A 22875-nucleotide genomic window follows, 5' to 3' on the forward strand; every position below is an offset into this window, starting at 1 on the left:
GTGGAAATAGAAATGCTGTGCACTCAGTGTATATTTTAGAGAAAACTGAACTTAGAGGGACTTTAAAATAAAGATTACATCATACTATTTAAGGCATGAGTCACTAAGAAGAGAATAACATTGATACTCCAAGAAGATTATCACCAAGTATGTGCTCAGTGATGAGTCAATAAATGATAGGATCGTTGTTTATTAGAAACAGTGGGTGTCCAGGAAGTGTTAGTACATAATAAGTATATGCATTTACTAGGGACATAGTGATAGAAGACATTGAAATGAGGGGAAAAAAATCAATATTTGATAAATGCAGTATTTTGAAAGAACGAAATATTGCTAATGGGGTGATTGAAATGCATAAGTGGAAAAAAATGGAGAAACTTGATGTTAAAAGAAGTTTTGGATTGGCTAAATACAATAATGCAGGAGATATATGATTGTTTTTTTTTTAAAAAAAATCAATGTCTATTTTAAGCAACATAAATACACATATCACCAGATGGGCCACATAAGAACTATGTAATAGGAAACAGAAGATGGGAAGTATAATTTAGTTAAATAGAACACTTTAGATACAGACTGGAATAGGCTATGAATTTGTGATGTCAAGCATAAAAGGACTAGGTGTTCTTGAAAGAAATGACCTGGAAGCTAACTATTGAGATTATAAGATCAATACTTGTAGTCCTTGACTTACAACCATTTGTTTAATGACAGTTCAAGGTTATGGTGGTCACAGTAAAAGTGATTTACAATCGATCTTTGAAGCTATGAACATTGTACCAACCCTATAGTCACATGATCACAATTTGGGAGCTTGGCAATCAGTTTGCGTTTATGATGGTTGCAATATCCTGTGGTCACATTATTGCAATTTGCAACCTTCCCAGCTGGATTCCAACAAGCAAAATCAATTGGAAAAGCCAGCTGGGAAGCCAATCATGTGCTTCACTTAACAATTGCGGTAAAAATGGTCCTAAAATTGAATCCTGTTCCTTAATGATTCATTTGATGACTGCATCACTTAGCAACTGAAATTCTGGTCTCAGTTGTGGTCACGAGTCAGCTATTTATATAAGGATTAGATTAATTTATGCAAAAGAGAATGAGATAATAGATTTATTAAAAACCTATTTGGAAAAAAAATGGTCCACTTTATTTCAAAGAGATCTAAGTTCCAAGATTCAGAACAAATGATCAAGATAGTCAAAGCAAGACAAGGGATAAAAGCTTTGGACAATAATAACAATGTATGAGAACGGAATGTATAGTTACAACATCACATAACAAAGGACAAGGAACAATATCTTAGTTACGATTGTCAACAAACAGAGGAAATCAAGGGAAAATTCACATTTAATCTAAGACTACTAAAGAGTAATAATAAACACACCTTAACAGAAGTTGAAAGAGAAAACTATTATGAATCTTTACACAGAAATATATATATATAAGACAGTAGAAAGAAAATATATTCAGGAAATGACTCCACTAGATGGAGTGATATGACAGGCGATAGATCAGCTGTCAAATAATAAAACACCATGAACATGTGAAATACCTGTTTAATTGTTTAAAGCTGCAGGAGAAGAGATGGTTAACAACTGCTTCCAACAGTGATTTCTCAAAAAAATATGTTCCCTAGTGATTAAAAAGGTTTGGAATGTACAGTATATTCACAGCAAATAAAGGAAATAGAAGAAAATGTTAAAATTATTCAACTATTTCCTTTATTCCTCACACAAGTAAAGAGTAGTTTAAAATCTTACAAGGAAGGATAAACCTTATGTGGAGAGGAAAATGCAAACAAATTGGCAGGTTTTAAAAATGGTAAAAAGATACATCTTTAGATAGCTACTATAAGGTGGAAAATGAGGTGAGAAAAAGAATATAGGACAGTTTATCTTTGTTTTATTGACTACAAGGCATTTGGTTACGTAGGCAATCCAGAATGTAGCATACAGTAAACCTAATGGGTATGCAAGAACCATTTTTTACTTACACAAGAGTTATTCTGAGAATTGAGTTTGGTGAAATGCAAGCTTAGAATAGGAAAAACAATGAGATATTGATGCATATTGACTTCATCATATGGTTTTATAAAGGTTATAAAGATTGAGAAACAGGACTGCTGATATGAAGATCAGTTGAATATTTGAACACTTTTGAAACTGGCAGTGCTCATTAACTATAGCTAGAGAAGCTGTCTCTGAATTCTGCATTGTGTGTTGGCAAATGAAATGGTGATTAGATTAGGCAATAGTCACAACTAACTCTTTTCACCTGGCCAGAAAAGTAGGAGAGCAGCATGTCTTCCTTGGACAATAACCTTTGTGGAGATGCAAAGGAGCATTTTTATCTTAGAATTTTAATCAATCGGGGTTAATGCTCCATCACATTTGGAATAGAATAGGATACAATAACAGAGTTGGAAAGGACCTTGGAGGTCTTCTAGTCCAACACTCTGCTTAGGCAGGAGTGTTGGACTACATCACCTCAGATGATTTCCCTGTGTCTACAGTAGCAATCACTTCTTTTTATTTTAATTTAATCAAGAAGAGCAATAGACAGAGCCAAAGTTACAGTGGCTCTACAACCTTAAGAAATGAGATATTGCCAGTTTTAGTAGTTAAGATGGCCCATTTTGAGTTCAAGAAGACTTGAGTTTCAAGTTCTTCTTTGGCCATTGTGTGACTTTGGGTTGGTTACTTTCTTTCTTTCAACGCAACTCACTTTCTCATATAGTTGTGATTGGTCCAAATAAAATAAGCCAAGAGTTTCAAGCTCTCTGCCTTGAATTTTCAGAGCAAATATGATATAAATGAATGCATTTGTGTATCTTCTTCACATATATACCATACAAGTCCAGTCAGAAGGCAGGGAGATGTTTAGATAGCAGGCCAGTCAATATTTTAGAATAAAAAAATAAAATTCTCCTATGCATTACTAGGGTTTTTAACCTCCCTGGTGGCTTTGTGATATGTTTTCATAAGTGGGACAACCATTGTAATAGGGGGGAAAATCAACTTTCCTCCAGGATGAGAAATTCTTGCAATATCTGAAATAATAAAAAAAATTGAGAAGTCTTAGAAAGAGTGACTCACTTAATGGTATTCTCCCCATCTCCCAGAAACCAAGTAAAAAGAAAAAAAAGGCAACCCATATTGAAAAACCTCTGCACATCTTGTATGTAATACATGAATCCTGTGAAAAATCCAGTGAAAAAATCAATCAGATATAACATAGTAGTGACCCTCCTATAAGTAGGCATATCTACAATCCACTCATTTTACAGATTTCACATAAAATTAACTTTGACAAATTATGAAGAACATGAAAGGTGAAATTTTACTAGGCTTACTTTTTATGATTTTTAAGGAATGTTTCAATAAAATTATCATATAAGCCTTTCTAACAGAGTTCAGAGATCTTGTGCTCACCATTGTGAAATAAAATAGTTGCTTGGAAAAATGATTTTAACAGTGGACAGGACCACATGGTTTGAGGTCCTGTGGAAAAAGGTGATCACATACTTCAAGATGTTGGGTGAAGAAGAAAAAGAAGGAGAAGAGCTTGCTGAGAGTTCCTGGGTTTTTTATACTCTCTGTTCGCCCCCACCTCTCTGTTTCCTGTTCCTGAATAAGAAATGTATTCTGAATCAGGGATGTGCGGTCAGGGGAGGCAGGGGAGGCAGAGCCTCACCTCCCTTCATGAAATAATAGTATATAATATTATATACTATATATATATAATAATAATATTATATACATCCATCTGGCCGCGCCCAGGAGCTGCAGAGGCAGAAATGTTGTCGGCGCTCCCGGATGACGAAGGCACGAAAGCGACTGGTTCCCCAATATGCAATCGCGAGGAGAGCACAAAGTCCAGCAGAGGCAGGAAGGTTCTGGTCGTTCCCCAGTCACTTTCGAGGACTGCGGAGCGCGAGCCGGCGGAGCACGCTCAGGAAGGCGGGGAATGGGATCACGTGTGCTGGAGGCTGAGGCAGCCTGAGCCTCCAGCACACGTGGTCCCATTCCCCGCCTTCCTGATGACGTCACCAGCCTCACCAGCCATAAACCTCACCGCACGTCACTGATTCTGATTGGTTGTCAGACTCCCATGGGGCTATGCAGGGGCAATTCTTTAGGCTGTCTTTTGAGTCCAGGTTTGGTTGAGCATTGCTTCTTCCCAAGTGCCCTGTGGTGAGATGGGTAAAGGGCTAATACTATCATGCCTTAATCCCATCACCCTGAAGCTGAAGGGGGGGATCTTTTTTATGTGCAGCAGACTGGCTCAGGCATTTTAATGGCCCATTGACAAAGATGGGGGCTATTAAGAGTGAGTCTGTTTCCTACCTAAAAACATGTTTCTCCATTTCTTATCCAGGGAAATATAATATTCTGACTTTTCAATATTTCCTAGGATATTTCATTCTTTTAGGAGAGGGGTGGGTGCCAACTTCCTACAGTACATTCCAACAACTCTCTGACTTTTGGTCTATTTTAAAAAAAATTGACTGATGAAGTTACTTGGATGAGTAATGAAATGCCTCAGATTAACAAACTTTTGATCCAGTGGCCAAGATGTAACCTTTTCAGATATTTCAATTTCTAAAGAAAAACAGAAAAAAACAAGGGATCATCCATGTGTCCAAACATCCAGGAAAGCCAAGAAAAAGAATGAGATCAAGCAGAAGGGAACAATCCCTAAAAGGCAGCAATTGTAAGACCTGCAGTCAATAGGGCTTGTTTTGTCTTCCCAAATAGAAAGAGGAAGAAACAGAAAAGGATTCTAATCAAGGCCATTTTCTTCCAATTTTCAATTATCATCTGCGGGCAAAATTTCATTCTCTGCTCCTCTTAACTTTTTCTCTCCCAAATGAGACAATTAACCAATTGCTTTTTCCGCATGTCTAAAATGTGAACTACCTAGAAACACATCAGAAATGATTTTAAAAATCATTAAAATGAGGAGGAGAAAACATCAACTGAAAATAGAAACACACATACGTTGCTTAGGGGCATTAAAACATAGTTTACAGTATTTATTTATGAATCAAATTTCTATAGTTATGCATTTATGGATGTAATTGTATGAAGGAATCAAAGGCATTAAAGTTCTCTGTTCAGTAGTTTTATCCATGAAACATTAGATTAAAACATTGGATTATGCAGTTTCAATGTTTTAGAAAGTCTAATAAAATAGGTAAACATGGAGTGGAAAAACTAAATAAAACTATTCTTAAGGAAAGAGCCAGTTTGGCCTAGAGCGGTAAGGCACCAGGCTAAAACCAGGAGTCTGTGAGTTCAAGTCCCACTTTAGCCATTAAAATTGACCGTGTGATCATGGGCCTATCATTCTCTCTCAGCCCAACACACCTTTTAGGCTTGTTGTTGTAGGGCAGTGATGGCTAACCTTTTTGTCGTTGCATGCCGAAAGCGTGCACGACCACCTGCATGCCCCCCCGTGCATGCATGTGCATCCTCCCCATGTGTGCCCCACCCCTCAGGCATGCACATGACCCCTTGTGCATTTGCACATGCCCCGCATGACTCCTGCCATGCGCACATAACCCCCCCAGATGCACCCCCCTTCACCCATTTTTGGCTTCAAGATTTGGCTTCCTGTTTTGGGCCTGGAAAGCCTCCTGCACCAACCTAAAAACCAAAGCGGGGCACAGGGGCACTGCACGAGGCCCCAAAATGCAATGCGAGCTCCCCCCATGCATGCGAAACAGAGACCCGAAGACCAGCTGGCCAGCAGGAGGTGCAAACACATGTGCAGTGGAGCTGGGCTGGGGTGAAATCTGGCATGCCCTCAGAGAGGGCTCTGCATGCCACCCGTGGCACCCGTGCCATCACAGTTGTTGGGAAAATGGGAGGACGAAGGTTTGTTGGATACGTTTGTTACCTTCAGTTATTTATAAAAAATAATGAAGGTGGAATATAAATAAATAAAAAGAAAGAGTTCTTCAAGACTTTTTATTACTGTGTTTTTTCCCATTTTTGCAATCAAGTACAATTTCCCACTGTAAAATGCTATTGATCCAAAGAAAATATTGCAGTATTTTCCAGTCATAGACTCAGGAGATAAAAGGAAAAAAAATAGTGATTCAGTTTCTTCTGTTTCACTGATTTATAAATTTGGGAAAACATAGAAACCATGCCTGTAGGAAGATTAATTCCTAAAATTTGTTATATTTTTTTCCCTAAATTCCTTAAAACCTTTAATTCAAGTAAATATCTAAAAGGGATAAGAGAGACCGAAATATATATATCAGTTTGCCTGTAACTTCTGGTATACGCCAAGAAAAGTCCCGATCAATAAAATGTAATTCTGTACAGTAAAATGCCATCTGTGAATTATTTCTACAGCCAATTCCAGATGACTCACCAAAATGGATGTGGAGAGAATTTTATGCCATGAAGACTTTCAAGCTGATTCCTCAAATTCAGATTATAAATTTTCTTCTCATTTAAAAAAAAAAAAGACTTTCAAGAAAGCCTGTCAATATTTGATACAAAGAATGGTATAATATTGGACTGGTTCCCTTGATTCTAAACAAAGCGGGAATGTACCATTTGTGAAATATTTTTTAATGGTTGTGGTTGACGTCACACAATAAGCCTTAACTTGTCATTTTTGACTCCCGCTGGAACTTGTGATGAATTCTTTGTAAAATATATTCAGACAGGTTTTCCATCTCTAATCAATCTCCTGTCCTACCTGTTACCTGAAATCTTGCTCTGTCTCTCAGAGGTATATCAGCAATACAGCACAGAAACGTGGGGATTTATGCACCTTTTTGTTTCTGCCTTTATTTCTCTCTTCCTTCATCTCTTCTGTGGCTGAAGGCAAGAGCCTGGCAAGTAACTTGGAAGTGGGAGAAGGAGAAAAGCAATATAAGTGACAGCTGGCACAAATCATTTTGCTGCCTGAGACAGAGCAACAAATGAACTTTCTTCCCTTCCCTCCCTAGTCAACATGTGCTGTGCTCAAAGACAGGAAAATTCCAAGCAAGCTTTTCTGTCCATCATCAACAATAAATATGTTGGATTGGGTAATGGATAGGCACACACAGGCTTAACGGTAACAACAGCTCTTTATTATGTACAACAAGTGAGAACAATCCAGCGAAGGTTGAGTCTGACAGCAGCCCTTTTATAGGGAGCTGTCAGACCCTTCGACCAATAGGATTAAACGGGCGGGAACAGAGGACCTTGGTGGAAACCACTGTAGTTAGAACAAGTATCTAACAAAATATACATTCAGTCTTTGAGATTAATGGTCCCATTATTTTTTTTGTGTGTGTTTTCAAGTCAGTGTTGACTGCTGGTGACTAACTGAACAAATCCCTGTAATTTTCTTGCAAGACTTCAGAAGTGCTGAGTGAAAGTGACTGGCCCAGTTTACCAGCTGGTTTTGTGCCCAAATCAGGATTAGAACTCACGCTCTTCCAGGATTAGAACTTCACACTCTTTTAAGCCAGATGCCTTAGCTGCTATAGCAAGATGGCTCCCTCACAGTCCCATATCCAGGATAAAATGATACAAGCCTGCTGAATAGATTGCAAGATTTTTTTGCAGGTCCCAAATCTATACTCTCAAGACAATAAAATAGCAATAGCGCTTAGACTTATATACCACTTCATAGTGCTTTACAGCTCTCTCTAGGTGGTTTACAGAGTCAGCATATTGCCCCCAACAATCTGGGTCCTTATTTTACTAACCTCGGAAGGATGGAAGGCTGAGTCAACCTTGAGCCAGTGGAAATCGAACTGCCGAACTGCTGGCTGTGGGCAGTCAGCAGAAGTAACCTGCAGTACTGCATTCTAACTACTGCACCACCACGGTTCATAATGTAATGTAATATAAAATAATGTAATAATGTAGTAAAATAAATTCAGTGCTGTGGATAAGATACAACAGATATAAAAATTGATAGCAATGTCTGATGAGAATAAATATAATTCAGAGATGCACTTTTGAAATGTTAGTTTCATTGATCACAATGAATTTAAAAATGCTGAATCTTATGTTGAATTGTGGCATCTATTTGTTTTATTTTATCAGATCCTTTGGTGGATGGTCCACAAAATGGTGCATCTCCACGACCTTGGGACATTAAAGTCCAAGTTCCACAGATGTTTCAGGAAGACACAAAAAAGTTTCGTGTTCCCCATTCTTCTTTACTCAAGGTAATTTTATCACAACAAACAACAAACAAAACGATGAATAATAAGCCTGTTCTATGTAACAGCTCATCCTATATTTGAAGACCGCTGTATTTCTCTTCGTTAGTCTTTTCTGTAAATCTTAAAAGATCAATAGCCGATCCTTTAACCATCCCTCATGGGATTTTATTTCTAGATCTTTCATGTATTTTATCAGTTGAGGGTTTCATATAATGTCCTTTTAAAAATATAGAAACGGTGTGGACTAGATTACCAGTTATCATATTTAAAAATTGGAAAGGACTTGACAGGTGAATGAAAAGGCCAAATCCAATCTGTCTATGTTTGCAACAAATTATCATAATGTTGAATTTGAATCACCTGGCCTTCTTCTCCATTTAATATTGACTTCAAAACATGAATAGAATCTGCTGTTAAGGAGCAAAATAAAATTTCCATGGCACTTCTCTAATTTTAAAGAATCAATAAAATATTGCTCTTCAGCCTATATTTCTGATTGCTGTTTTATCAGAAATTCCTACCGCTGCTAGTCTTATATAGCATGAAAGTCTTTTTTTTTCTTTGCCATAATTAATTTATAATAGAATAGATGCATGCTAATACTTGAATCAGGTAAGAATAACTACCTTTGTTGATAGTCAGCCTTGCCTAATTCGGGTATCACCATATACCCCTGATGATGCACGGTGCTACACGGAGCCATATTTGCTGGCACATGAGCTGTCAGCTCCGGTGCACACGTGCATGACAACCAGCTGATTTCCAGCCTTCCAGAGGGCTGTGGGAGGCCGTTTTCATCCACCCCAGGCTTCTGGAGCCTGGGGAAGTCAAAGAATAGGCACAATGGGCCATCTAGAAGTTCATTCCTGAACTTCTGGTTGGTCCTTTGGGTCTGTTTTTTGCCCTCCCCAAGCTTTAGGAAAGCTTCCAGAGTCTGAGGACGGTGCAAAACAGGCCCAATGGGCCAACTGGAAGTTTGGCCTCTATCCGTTTCTGGCTTCCGGAGAGCCAGGGAAGGCTGTTTTCACCCGGGGTCATGGGCAGGTGGGCGGGGCACATTGAATTGTAGCACAGGCATGTCCATGATAGTATACACACACGCGCACACACACACAATTTTGGCATGCCTTTAGAAAAAGGTTCACCATCACTGCCATATACAATAGTCTATTTTAAGTGACCGTACGTAGGTGGCTAATTTCTATTTCAGGAATGTCATAAATGCCATGGCCGGGGACGATACAAATGTAGTGGATGCCATGGTGGAGGCAGGGTGAGTACTGATAGTATATTTATTATTTTATATTCTTTGATGCTAAAAAATGTTTTTACTGTTTAATGGGAAAGTTGCTATAAAAACTCAGATCCCTGAGTTTGGTATGGAACTGATAAAAACTTAATCTCTCAATTGGCAAAGTGATTTTTTTTGTGTGCCTCCAAATGGCCTGAATCTCAAGTATGCCAAGGAAAAGCGAAAAACACTTATTAAGGTAGGTCAGATCTTTCTACAGAATACAGAAACAAATGATACATCCATTCGGTACGGGTGATATATTAGAAAGCAAGTGATCAAGCAAATTATTACATGTGGGAATTGAACAATAGAAAACATTGATTGTGGATAGCATTCCACAAGTGGCGAAAGTATGGATTACATTACTGTCTTTAGCAGTTGGGTTTGTATCTTTTAGTCTTGCAACTGCATTTAAGGACTTTCAGAATATGTTTTCTATTGTTTAATTGCTGAAAAAGCAAGTTCTCGCATACCAAAAGAAATAGTCTTGGCTTAGAAGGAAAACATGCTTTCCTAAAGTTAGAAAAGAGACCCAGGTTTCCATGTTTTTTAAAAAAATCACATTTTAAAAATGCTAATAATGAAGCCTAAAATTCCAGGTAGACACGCTGTTTTCTGTGAACTCAAATTAATTTCATTTCTGTATACAATATTTCACATAGAAAACACTACATAAGGGAGGGGAAAAACAATAGACCCAGTTCAAATCTAGAAGTATTCTGAATATTTTCCGAAGAGAATTAGAGTGAACTAAAAGAATTTCAGCCCAAATCAAATAAAAACACGCCTTAAATATTTTGTTATTTTGGTTTTTTTTTTTTCATCCTGATGTTGTCTTAGCTATTTTGTGTCCCCATAGATGAGATGTATCACTTGTAATGGAGCCAGGAAAGCCAAAGGCAAACATTTAAAATATCAGAAACGGTGTCAGATGTGCTCAGGTACTGGTCACAAAAGGTACGGATTTTAAGAAAGTAATAATGATGAAGATAATGATAATAACAGTGGTGACTGCTCTCATTTTATACATATGTTCATGTATATGTCTCCATCATACTATATTCCCACATCCCATTACCGGCAAGAAGCAACAGACTGTTGCCCATTGTCTAAAGCAGGGTGTCAAACTCAAGGCCTGGGGGCCAGATCCGGCTCACAGGGTGCTTAGAGCTGGCTCGTAGGGCCACATTGGAAACAGCAAAGGACCGGCCTGTGGTGTCTCTGCCAGTGAAAATGGAGGCCCTCCCGAGCTCCATTTTCGCTGGCAGAGGATTGCAGGAGGCTGTCACAGGTGAAAACGAGCTCAAGAGCCTGTTTTCTCTGGCAGAGCACTTGGGCCACCACAGGCGCCCCTAACATGAGTGATAACAAGCTGGCCACCCTGACCATTCCCACTCCCCCCCCTCTGAGGTAAAGCACAATTCAGATGCGGCCTTCAATGGAATCGAGTTTGACACCCTGGTCTAAAGTGAACACAGTTCAGCCTCAACTCCAACCAAAAGCAATCTACTGTAGACTGGAATACCTGAGTTTGGCTTAAGAAACACTGGATCTTTCTGAAATGATTGGCTGCAGTTCAGGACTGCTTTATAACCTTTAAAATACACTTCTTCCATACTGTTCTCGGGGTTCAATCACCCATTTATTCTTGATCCAATCATCTCTTCTTATATTACCAGACTTGTTTTACTGCATTCCACATAATTTTATGTACCTTCCCACATAACAAAGGGACACAGTTATTATCTGAATTTTTAAAAATCAGAGATTATTTCTGGCAATAGAAAATGGGTGTTGGTTCTTACCTTATACGCTCATTTTCTGGTAGAGTAGAGACAGCAGCCAGACTGGGTATGCTCCGTCCATTAACCAATCAGACTGAGTCTACACTTATGATGCCATCGGGCCCTTGTGGCTCCTCCCCAGTTTCAGATGAAGGAAACACTGTAGACTCAAGTGAGAATTATGAGCAAAAAGTGAAAGTCCGTAGTCACTGTATCTCTCTCTCCTTTGCACAAGGAATCCCCTTGCGTGACCCATACCAGGGCGGGACTGTCTGCTGTCTGTACTCTACCAAAAAATGAGCGTATAGGTAAGAACCAACACCCATTTTCCTGTTATCGTAGAGACAGCAGCCAGACTGGGACGTACCAATGATTGGGCTGTCCACTAGGGTGGGAAACTGTAAAAAAGGTCCGTTAGGGCACAAGGACTTGTTGTAGCACCCTGCGCCCAAAAGCTGTGTCAGTCGACGCGTACTTGTTTAACTTGTAATGACATATGAAGACTGTGGGGGATGCCCAGGTGGCCACTTCTTCCAAGGTGGCTTAATGGACCAAGCTGCAGATGTTGCAGCGTTGCGTGTAGAGTGAGCTGTAATGTTTGCAGGGACCTGTATGGATTGAAGTTCATAAGACAGTTTAATACAGGCTCTTATCCAGCACCCCAGACTAGACAATGAAGTCTTGGTACCCAAAGAGGCCTGACGAAAGGAGATGAAGCGAGCTTCTGAGTGGTGGAACAAGGCGGTGCGGTCGATGTAGATCTTGAGGGCACAACATACGTCAAGAGTGTGCTACTTGCGCTCCCTTTCATGATGGGGAGACAGACAGAAATCAGGTAAGGTCAACTCCTGACCTTGGTGGAAACAGCTATTGACCTTCGGTATGAATGTCGGGTCCAGTCTTAAGACAACTCAGTCTGGATGGAACACACACAAGTCATGCCTGACTGAAAGAGCAGCCAAATCAGAAATACGTCTGGCTGAGGTTACAGTCACCAAAAACAGCGTTTTAAAGGACAACAGTTTCAAAGAAGTGGATCTCATAGGTTCAAAGGGTGCAGAAGTCAAAGCCTCTGGGACACAAGGCAAGTCCCAAGTCGGATATCTATGTATGGCAGGGGGACGCAGGTTGGATGCTCCACAGAGAAATCTCCGGATCAAGGGGTGAGAAGACAGATGTTCGTATGCCAGGCCATCCAGAAAAGAGGCCAGAGCGGCCACCTGTCAGCATAGCGTGTTAGGGGTAAGCCTCTGATCAAGCCCCCTCTGCAGGAAGTCCAATATCTGTAGAATGGATGCCCTAAGTGGGTCAAGAGTCTGGTTGGAACACCACAGAGCAAAAGTCTGCCATGTGGCATCATAAATGCGGTTAGTAGAGCTTCTGCGTGATGCCTGAATGGTAGCAATGATGTCGAGGGAGATGTTGTCAGCTGTTAAGGCTTGCTGCTCAATCGCCATGTGGTTAACTGCAGCCACTGGGGGTCAGGATGACAAACTGACCTTGGTGTACAGACAGGAGAGACCGTGAGATGTGCCATGAGGTGGAGATTGACAGAGTCACTAGGTCAGCATACCAAGGCTGGTGTGGCCAATTTGGTGCTAGCAGCAACAGTTCTGCCTCCTGGTCCAGCATTTTTTAAATTACCCTCTGAATGAGGGGAAGGGGAGGAAATATGTACAGGAGACCCCTCAGCCACTGGCATCTGAGAGCATCTACTCCTTCTGCCATGGATTCCATGAACCTTGAGTAATACCTGGGTACCTGGTTGTTGTCTGCCGTCACGAACAGGTCTAGGACTGGGATACTGAACCATAGTGTCAGTCGATGGAAGAGGTTTGGATGGATGGTCCACTCCGCCTGATCTATCCTTGTCCGGCTCAGCCAGTCTGCTTGGACGTTGGAGACCCCTGAGATGTGTTCTACCCGGAGAGATGACAGGTGAGATTCCGCCCACTGGCATGACAGGTTGGATTCCTGCATCAGGGACCAGGAACGAGTTACTCCCTGTCTGTTTATGTGCGCCTTGGTCGTGGTATTGTCTGTGAGGACTAATATGTGATGAGCCTGAACTCTGTGGTGAAAGTGTCTGAGGGCGAGGCAAACTGCCTGCAATTCTAGCCAATTTATGCTGTTTTGGCTCTCTTCGAGGGACCACTGACCCTGAGCCACTAGGTACTGCATGTGTGTCCCCCATGCTGTCAGAGTTGCATCCGTCATAAGTGTGAGATGGCATGGCTCTCTGAACAAGGTCCCTTGCAAAATCGCCGGAGACTGCCACCATTTGAGACCTGTCTGGGAAGGGGGACCCTGAGAGGAGAGCTGCTCCTGTCGGCCTTTTGATGTGGAAGCATGAACCATTGAAGGCTCCTGCTGTGAAACCTGGCCCACGGGACAATCCCAAAACAGGATACCATCTTGCCCAAGACTTGAAAGAGAAGAAGAAGGGAAGCCTTGCGTATACATAGCACCTTCCTGACAAGTTCCCTCAGACTGAGAATGCGGTCGTTGGATAGGAACACACTCTCCGCCATGGTTCACCTTGAACCCGTGATTTCACATGGTGTGAATGGTGAGGGCGAGATCTCTTTCTGCCTGAACCGGAGACCTGGACAACAAGAGGTTGTCGTCCAGGTAACAGAGAATCCGAACTGGGGATGACCTGATGTTGGCGGCTAGTGCTGCTAGTACCTTTGATGACATCATAAGTGTAGACTCAGTCCGATTGGTTAATGGACGGAGCATACCCAGTCTGGCTGTTGTCTCTACAATAACAAGTAAAATGCCTATCTTTATATCTGAAGTTATACTTTAAAGTAATATTGCTTCATTGCCCATTGTCCCTTTCCTGGAATAGAAGATAGGTACATAAACATCATGTTTTCCCCCACTTTTCTTTGCAACTGTTTTTCAAGTGTTTTTCATTACCTGAGTGCAGTAGCCATCAAGTAGCTGGGAGAAAGATTAATACGACAGATTTAGGGATCTAAAGCAATGATGGAGGTGTTTTCTTACAGGCCAGACTGTGGAGGTTGACTACGGATAAAGTAGATGGCTTTTCACTGGAATTAGAAATAAATTATTCTGAAAGTTTTGAAATGTTCATAAAACTTTCTTCCCACTTCCTATGCAGGAAGAAAGTTGTTCTAAACCTACATTTTTAGAAAACATACTCCAAAACAACAAGCTGCATCAAAATGATGGCTGAAGGATTGTACAGTGTCATTAAGTAGTTCAAATAAGATTAGGTTTTCTTCTAGAAGTGCACTGGGAGAAGCAACATTATTCATCATGTACTTTCTAGTGGTCAGATTCAAAAAAATTTACTACTGGTTCTGTAGGCGTGGCTTGGTGGGCATGGCTTGGCTTGGTGGGTGTGGCTTGGTTGGCATGGCAGGGGAAGGACACTGTAAAATCTCCATTCCCTCCCCACTCTAGGGGAAGGTTCCTGGAAAATCCCCATTCCCTTCCTCCCATCCTGGGACTCGGGAGGCAGAGTATAGATGGGGGTGGGCCAGTCAGAGGTGGTATTTACTGGTTCTCCGAACTACTCAAAATTTCCACTACCGGTTTTTCAGAACTGGTCAGAACCTGCTGAATACCACCTCTGAGGCTTTAGCCAGAAAGGTTCAACCTCATGTATTTCATAGGAGTTCAGAGAAAAGAAAACTCACAATACTGAGGCCAAAAAAGGTTAAATTCTTGTCTCTTCAGCGGACACCAGAAGGGGAGTCAGCTATGATAGAAGTATATTACCTCAGTCTCTTGAGGAAAATCCAGAAATACTGAATGGGCTACAAAATGTTTGCATTGTGTTTTGTGCAAAGTTGAAGATATTAGTGGCATTAATGGTAGCATTAGTCATATTAGTGCTAGACGCTTTCTTGGGTATCATTTCCCCTTGGATATACAGCAGTACATCCAAACTAAATAGGGAATCCAGTAGACCCATTCTCCCGACAATTTGTTCTTCCTAGTGATTTCCTGCAACTGAAGGGTCTGCTTTTTTTCCCCAGATCAACCCAGTTTTGATCCAGTGGTTGTGACTGGATTAACCAACCAGTTTGTCACCAAAACCCAATTTCATGGACTGAATGAGACTGACTAGCCCAAAGTCACTCACTAGCCTTCATGTCTAAGGAGTGATTACAACTCATAATCTCCTGGTTTCTGGCCTAGTGTCTTTAATCCAGTGGTTCTCAACTTGTGGGTCAGAACCCCTTTGGCGGTCGAACGACCCTTTCACAGGGGTCCCCTAAGACCATCGGAAAACACATATTTTTGAAAAAATACGGCAAACATAAAATAATTTTATGGTTGGGGGTCACCACAACATGAGGAACTGTATTAAAGGGTCGCGGCATTAGGAAGGTGGAGACCCACTGCTTTAATCACTACTCCCTACATTTATATTGGCCAATAAAACAGAGGAAAAAGAGGGTAAATTACTCTTTTGAGCCTAGTCGAATGTACATACAGGTAGAGAAGACAATTATTCTTATTGAGACAAATGAGAAGAAATTAGCTAAGAAAAGACAGAAACACCAGTTCTCTGCCAAATGCTATTACTTTTTTCTTCTTTTTTACCAGCCAACTCCCGTCCCTAATAACAATGCTGTGCTGCCTCCATAAAATATAAGGATTTGAATTATTATTTTTCCAGTGCAAATAATAGAACTCAATAGGAAATGGATATAACTTCTTAAATCATAGGAGATCAAGATATCATACCAGAAGGGGGTGTGGTTTCGATGGTTACTGCCTGAAGGTATGCTGATATTCTGGGAGGAGACAAGAATTAGAATTAACACACCCATAGAGGCACAGGCCTTTATGGAAAAAAACAAAACAAACCTAGAAAAAACAGAAGACTCCACAACAGATATGCAGGACACGGGAGGGGCCGGAGCTCTGCCAGCGGGGGGAGAAGGGGCGATACCAAGAAAGCTCAGATCACAAAAATGAATAAGAAAACCTCATCGTTATAAACTGACCGAAAGTAGTAATGGAATTATATGTGGATTATATACTACACTGTATAAACTGATTGAAAATACCAATAGAATTAATATGCTGATTATATATGATTATGTATTAATGTTTTATACCCAGATGTATTCTATGAGTTTGGAGGGAGGGGGCGCCTGCCACGCTTTGCAAGTGCCAAAATTTGTATACCTTACCTTTTCCCTTATAAATGTTAAAAAAACCAATAAAATTCTTTTATAAAAAAAAAAGATATCATGTTCAATAATAATTATCTTGTGGAGAGAGAGCCAAATCTCCGCATGATATATAAAACTTTTTTTTTCTACTGATTTTAGGTTTCCCACTTTTCTACCAATATTTGTCTTCAGCTAATATTTATTTACTGAAGCTTATATGCAGCTCACAAATTGTTATGTTTTCATTTTTCCACCTGCTAAAATACGTTTGCTATAATCTTTAGGAAATGCAAAATACCCCTCTCTTCTTTCAAAGTATGTTATAAGACTCCATTAAGCTTAAAATAACAAAGAACAAATAATCAGGACAATAATTTGAAAATGGGGATCTTTGGGGACTAACAGTTTCTTAAAAATGGTTTAATAAATCAGTAGGTAATTGCTGCTGATCTGTATCAGACTAATGCTATATAAATTTACCAACCATAAACATATGCCATCTGCAACTGTCACAAACAGGATAATACATTCCTTGAAAGGGTCACCTAGTCTTCCATTGTTGAATCTCAAAATAGCCATGATGTGCAGATGTTCATGCTAATTTCCTATGCTGCCATCTTTGTTTTCAAATGGTCTTGGTATTAGTGGAATAAATCACAGAATTTAGTCAATTAGCTGTTGAGTCAGAGTTAAGAAGCAAGCCAGATTTTATCTCTTTAGTTTCCAAACTTTTATCTTAGTAGTCAGAATGGTAATGTCACACAGTGGACCCATGTCAGCCATGCTACATTTAATTCTTCCTCTCTTTCAGCATTTCTCAAAATTCCAGAGTTAATAAATTTTTGGAAGCCATGATAGTGTTAGATTTTACAAATATATTCAGAACAGCTTGGGCAATATGATATATTGATAGGTTATGTAGATCAAATGATCTGCAAAGGATGACACATTTGGAAGTGAAACTAATTGAGAGAAGGGTGTTCCATATTGTTCAATTCAATTTCAATTTATTTGTGCTTCTAGACCGCCCCCTCTCCCAGAAGGGACTCGGGGCGGTGTACAGTCCATAGAGAATATCACAAAAATACAATAAAAAATTAAATATGTACAGTTTGGAGGAGGTTAAAATGCAATTAAAAGAACTGTACAAAGCTAAATAAATATAATTTTTTTTAAAATCCCTAAAACAGACACAACAGATTAAAAAACCCTAAGATAACCAGATAATAATACATTTGCCAGGAGGGACAGTTGTAATTATGCCAGGCCTGCTAATCGGAACAGGTGAGTCTTCAATTTTTGCCGGAAGGAGCGGAGGTCAGAAGTGGTTCTAATGTCGGGGGGGAGGTCATTCCAGAGGGTTGGGCCCATCACAGAGAAGGCCCTACTCCTTGGTGTCGCCCGTTGGCATTGCCTAGTGGACGGCACCAGGAGAAGTCCCTCCCTGTGTGAGCGAATTGGCCGCAGGGATGTATGTGGGAGGATGCGATCCCGCAAGTAACTAGGTCCCGTGCCATGGAGCGCTTTAAAGATGGTAATCAGCACCTTGAAACGCACCAGAAAAACCACAGGTAGCCAGTGCAGCTCGCGCAGGAGAGGTGTTACATGGGAGTACCTCGTACTCCCCATCACAGCCCGCGCGGCTGCGTTCTGAACCAACTGCAGTCTCCGGGCGCGTCCCAAGGGCAGCCCCATGTAGAGAGCGTTGCAGTAATCCAGGCGGGACGTCACCAGCGCATGAGTGACCGTGCGTAAGGCATCCCGGTCCAGTAGGGGGCGCAATTGGCGCACCAGGCGAACCTGGTGGAACGCCCCCCTCGCCACGGCTGCCACATGGTCATCCATTGACAGCCGGGCATCAAGGAGGACGTCCAAATTGCGCGCCCGTTCCACAGGGGGCAATTGTTCGCCCCCTATGGCCAGCGATGGAATCAGCTGGCTGAACCGAGGTGCCGGTAGCCACAGCCACTCGGTCTTGGAGGGGTTGAGTTTAAGTCTGTTGTCCCCCATCCAGACCCCGACGGCTTCCAAGCACCGGGACATCACTTCAACAGCCTCGTTGGGGTGGTTTGGGGTTGAAATATACAGCTGAGTATCATCAGCGTAGAGGTGATACTCAACCCCCAAACCACGGATGATCTCACCCAGCGGCTTCACATATGTGTTGAACAGGAGAGGCGAGAGGACCGACCCCTGTGGCACTCCACAAGTGAGTGGCCTCGGGGTCGACCTCTGTCCCCCTGTCAACACACATTGCCTCCGGTCGGAGAGGTAGGAGCCGAACCACCGCAAAACGGTACCTCCGACTCCTATCCCCTCCAACCGGCGCAATAGGATACCATGGTCGATGGTATCAAAAGCCGCCGAGAGGTCTAATAGGACCAGGATAGAGGAACAACCTCTATCTCTGGCCCTCCAGAGATCATCGACCAACGCGACCAAGGCTGTCTCTGTGCTGTGCCCGGGTCGGAAGCCGGACTGGCGTGAGTCTAGATACTCGGATTCGTCAAGGTGTTGTGGAAACTGCTGCGCCACCACATTCTCGACAACCTGTTGTTGTTGTTGTTGTTATCTTTTATTCATTAAACATGAAACTCAGACAACTAAACATTTAAAAATGTATCACAAATATTGTTGACTAGCTCTGATGGTTGATATGGGTTGCTGCCAGCATCCTAGGTATCAACCAAGTTGTTGTTGTTATATTTCTCCTCCTCCACCTCCTCCTCCTCCTCCTCCTCCTCCTCCTCCTCCTCCTCCTTCTCCCCCTCCCCCTTCCTCCTTCTCCTTCTCCTTCTTCTTCCTCATTTTCCTCCTCCTCCTCCTAGGGATTGTCTTCTCCTCTGATGGATTGTCTCTTTAAATGACAAAAGATGGGTGGGGAACATGATCTTTTCTCCCCTTTTGTCTTTCTGGGCTAAGTTAAATGTTCGACTGATGCAATTACTCTGTAAATTAGACTTGAGAAATGCTACAAAATAAATGATACACAAATTGCCCTTACTAGTATTGATACCATTTGTTCCAATTAAGGATCTACTCTCACCACAGTCTGGTTGATTTGAAATATCAAATCCACTTCATGTCAAATCCCTGTGTCTTTAGGGTTTTTTTTTCCTGGTTTCCTAGATATCTCTTAAATGTTTCAATCAAACAGAATTTTACTTTCACTGCAATTTGCCTACAATAGAAGTCATATTTTTAAAGCATATGTGTGCATGTACGTATGTACAGTATATAGAGATTTTTTTAAAAAAAAACAGGTATTTTATGTTTAGTTTTATATTGAGTATTTAAAATAAACCAAAATAAATAAATAAACAGGTTTCATTTTTACATCTAAAAGGTGCAACACTTGTTCTGGAAGAGGCAACAAAACCTGTTCCACTTGCCAAGGGGTGAAAAAGTTGCTACATTTCATCCAGTTGATAATAACTTGGTATGTAATCTTGTTGGTATTGTTGTTATGTTGATGTTAGCATGCAAAACCAATTGCTGCCATTGCTAAAGCCTCTTCATCACCTATGTGAAGAATGTTCAGCAACTCTTAATTTTGCATCCTTTCCCTGTCTGCCTTCATTTTTGTCCTTACTACTTTAAATCCTCTTTTTCACTGTTCAACTGTACTGGGAATTAGTCCTCTTTCCCAGTGCTCAGCCTGATATTTCATTGGCTGTCCTGTTAATATATTTGGTGCCTCACAAAAGGATGGGATAAGGCAAATGTTGAATTTGGATGCTTTTTAAAAAAAATGTAATGTAGAATAGATTCTATACTTTGGTAGTCATAGGACTATTCAGCTACCTCTCTTTCTCTCTGAGGTTAGAGGGAGAGAGTTATATATAATTATTTCTATTTAGTAAATAATATATCACAAAAGTCACACACACTTACAATGGCATATTAATGTAAGATCTGAGTTTGGTACCTTAAGATCTCTATCATCGTCCTCAAAATCTATATACTACTACTAAAACTCTCACTGTGTTTATTTGTTCATGTTTGTATCATCAATTTAGCCCAAATGATAGGATTATGTCACAACAATCTCTGAATCAAGGTACCTAAGATCCTCTCACTTAATGAATGCATGAAAATTCTGGGACTTATCACTCCCGTGGAACTGAAATTTCTACAAAGTTCACATCTGTTTTATTTGCAAAGTTGTCGCTGTTACAACATCCACGCAGCCATTAATCATGATTTCCGATGTTCCCTGCCAGTTTTCCACAAGCAAAATCAAAGAGGAAGCTTGCAGGAAATCAAAAGTTTCTTCCATTCCCATTTCTTTTTTCTTTTTTTTTTTTTGCCTGAGATCATTCTGCTTTTTTGTTTAGGAAGTAAATATTGACCTTACTGAAATTTGTTTGCCTATGAGTGGATCTTATATATCTTGATTCAAAGGTTGTTGTAGTAAATTCCACCATTTAGACTAAATTGATGATACAAACATGAACAAATAAACATAATGAGAGTTTTAGCAGTGTATAGATTTTTGAGGATCATGATAGATATCTTAAAGTTCCAAACCCAGATCTTAATTATTTCTTTATTTATGATATAGAATGTTCTTAGAATTGGTTTTCATCATAGGGAGGTCCAGCATTGGGGTAAAAAAAATATAGCCAGACTAACATGTATGGTTCATTCTGGTCAAATCAGACTGCACTACCTTTTTAATTTAATTTAATTTTATTAAATTTATAGACTGTCCCCTCTCCCCGAAGGGACTCGGGGTGGTGTACAGGCATATTAAAAACCATATATAAAGAATAAATACACTTAAAATCAAATTAAACCTAAGACTATACAGAGTAATAAAAATTAAAAATGAACTTAAAACCAACCCCTAAAAATTTTAAAAGTGCAGCATTGAGGGACTAAACTGGGATTAGGCCAGGCCAGCTAAACCAAACAGGTGGGTTTTAAGCTTCTTGCGGAAGGAGCGGAGATCAGTAGTTGTTCTGATGTCCGGGGGGAGGTCATTCCAGAGGTCACTCTTCATCACAGAGAAGGCCCTACTCCTGGGCGCCGCCCGCTGGCACTGCCTCGTGGACGGTACCTGGAGGAGTCCCTCTCTGTGAGAGCGGATCGGCCGAAGGGATGTATGGGGCAGGATACGATCCCACAAGTACCTAGGTCCTGTGCCATGGAGCGCTTTAAAGATGATAATCAACACCTTGAAATGCACCCGAAAAGCCACAGGTAGCCAGTGCAGCCCACGCAGGAGAGGTGTTACGTGGTAGTATCTAGAGACTCCCACAATTGCCCGCACGGCCGCATTCTGGACCAACTGCAGCCTTCGGATGCATCTCAAGGGGAGCCCCATGTAGAGAGCATTACAGTAGTCCAGCCGAGACGTCACAAGTGCATGGGTGACTGTGCGGAGGGCATTCCAGTCCAATAGGGGACGCAATTGGCACACCAGGCGAACCTGGTGAAACGCACCCCTTGCCACGGCCGTCACATGGTCATCCATTGACAGCCGGGCATCTAGGAGGACGCCCAAATTGCGTACCCGATCCACGGGGGCCAGCTGTTCGCCCCCAATGGCCAGTGATGGAAGCAACTGGTTGAACCGGGGTGCTGGTAGCCACAGCCACTCCGTCTTGGACGGGTTGAGTTTGAGTCTGTTACTTCCCATCCATATCCGTACGGCTTCCAGACACCGGGACATCACTTCGACGGCATCGTTGGGGTGGACATCACTTCGACGGCATCGTTGGAGTGGACATCACTTCGACGGCATCGTTGGGGTGGTTCGGGGTAGAAATGTACAACTGGGTGTCGTCTGCATACAGATGGTAATCCACCCCGAACCCACGAATGATCTCGCCCAGCGGCTTCATATATGTGTTGAACAGGAGAGGCGAGAGGACCGACCCCTGCGGCACCCCACGAGTGTTCTCAAACAGATCACAGACTTGCCCAGTAATACCTAAATTTACTGTTTTTCTAATTTCCTTTGCTTAAGTCCTCTTGTGTGAAAACCAAAATTCAGATGGTGATGGTAATATTGTAAAACTAGACATAAAATCCTGGGCTCTAAGTGCTAGAAATGAATGCAACCTACAAATACAGATACCACAGGCAGCCCATAAGAGTATTCCAGTTTTCTAATATAAGCACCACAGTTCTCTAGGCTTCTCTTTTTATTACAGAATTTACACAATGTTGTTATCTGATTTAATTGTGCTGAAGCTATGCAAGCATTTGCACATCTCCGCAGACACACTCATTAAGCATGGATTAAGTTACAGTGAAAATATATTAGTTTTACTAATGAAGGTATTCTTTCAAAGTATGGGTGGACAGTGGACACATTGTAAGTTAGCACAAAAATCTTGGTCCAAAAATCCAAAAACTTCTGACTGTGGGCAGAGTTTGCCTGCAATGCTGCACTTAACCACTGTGCCACCAGGGCTCATTGGTGAGGTTTAGCCG

General features: G+C 41.3%; 1 protein-coding gene across 1 annotated transcript in view; it reads left to right on the forward strand.

The window, feature by feature from the left end:
* The window catches only part of LOC309394443 (protein SSUH2 homolog), a 56142-nt gene that overhangs the window by 18077 nt on the left and 15190 nt on the right, over positions 1 to 22875 (forward strand). The window contains exons 6-9 of the mRNA XM_081957609.1: positions 8070 to 8194; positions 9402 to 9464; positions 10345 to 10442; positions 19778 to 19870. Coding sequence (XP_081813735.1) covers positions 8070 to 8194; positions 9402 to 9464; positions 10345 to 10442; positions 19778 to 19870 — 379 coding nt within the window. The remainder of the gene's footprint in view (positions 1 to 8069; positions 8195 to 9401; positions 9465 to 10344; positions 10443 to 19777; positions 19871 to 22875) is intronic.

The sequence above is a fragment of the Natrix helvetica genome (assembly GCF_964273705.1).
Source record: "Natrix helvetica genome assembly, chromosome: 1".
Classification (NCBI taxonomy): Eukaryota; Metazoa; Chordata; class Lepidosauria; order Squamata; family Natricidae; genus Natrix; species Natrix helvetica.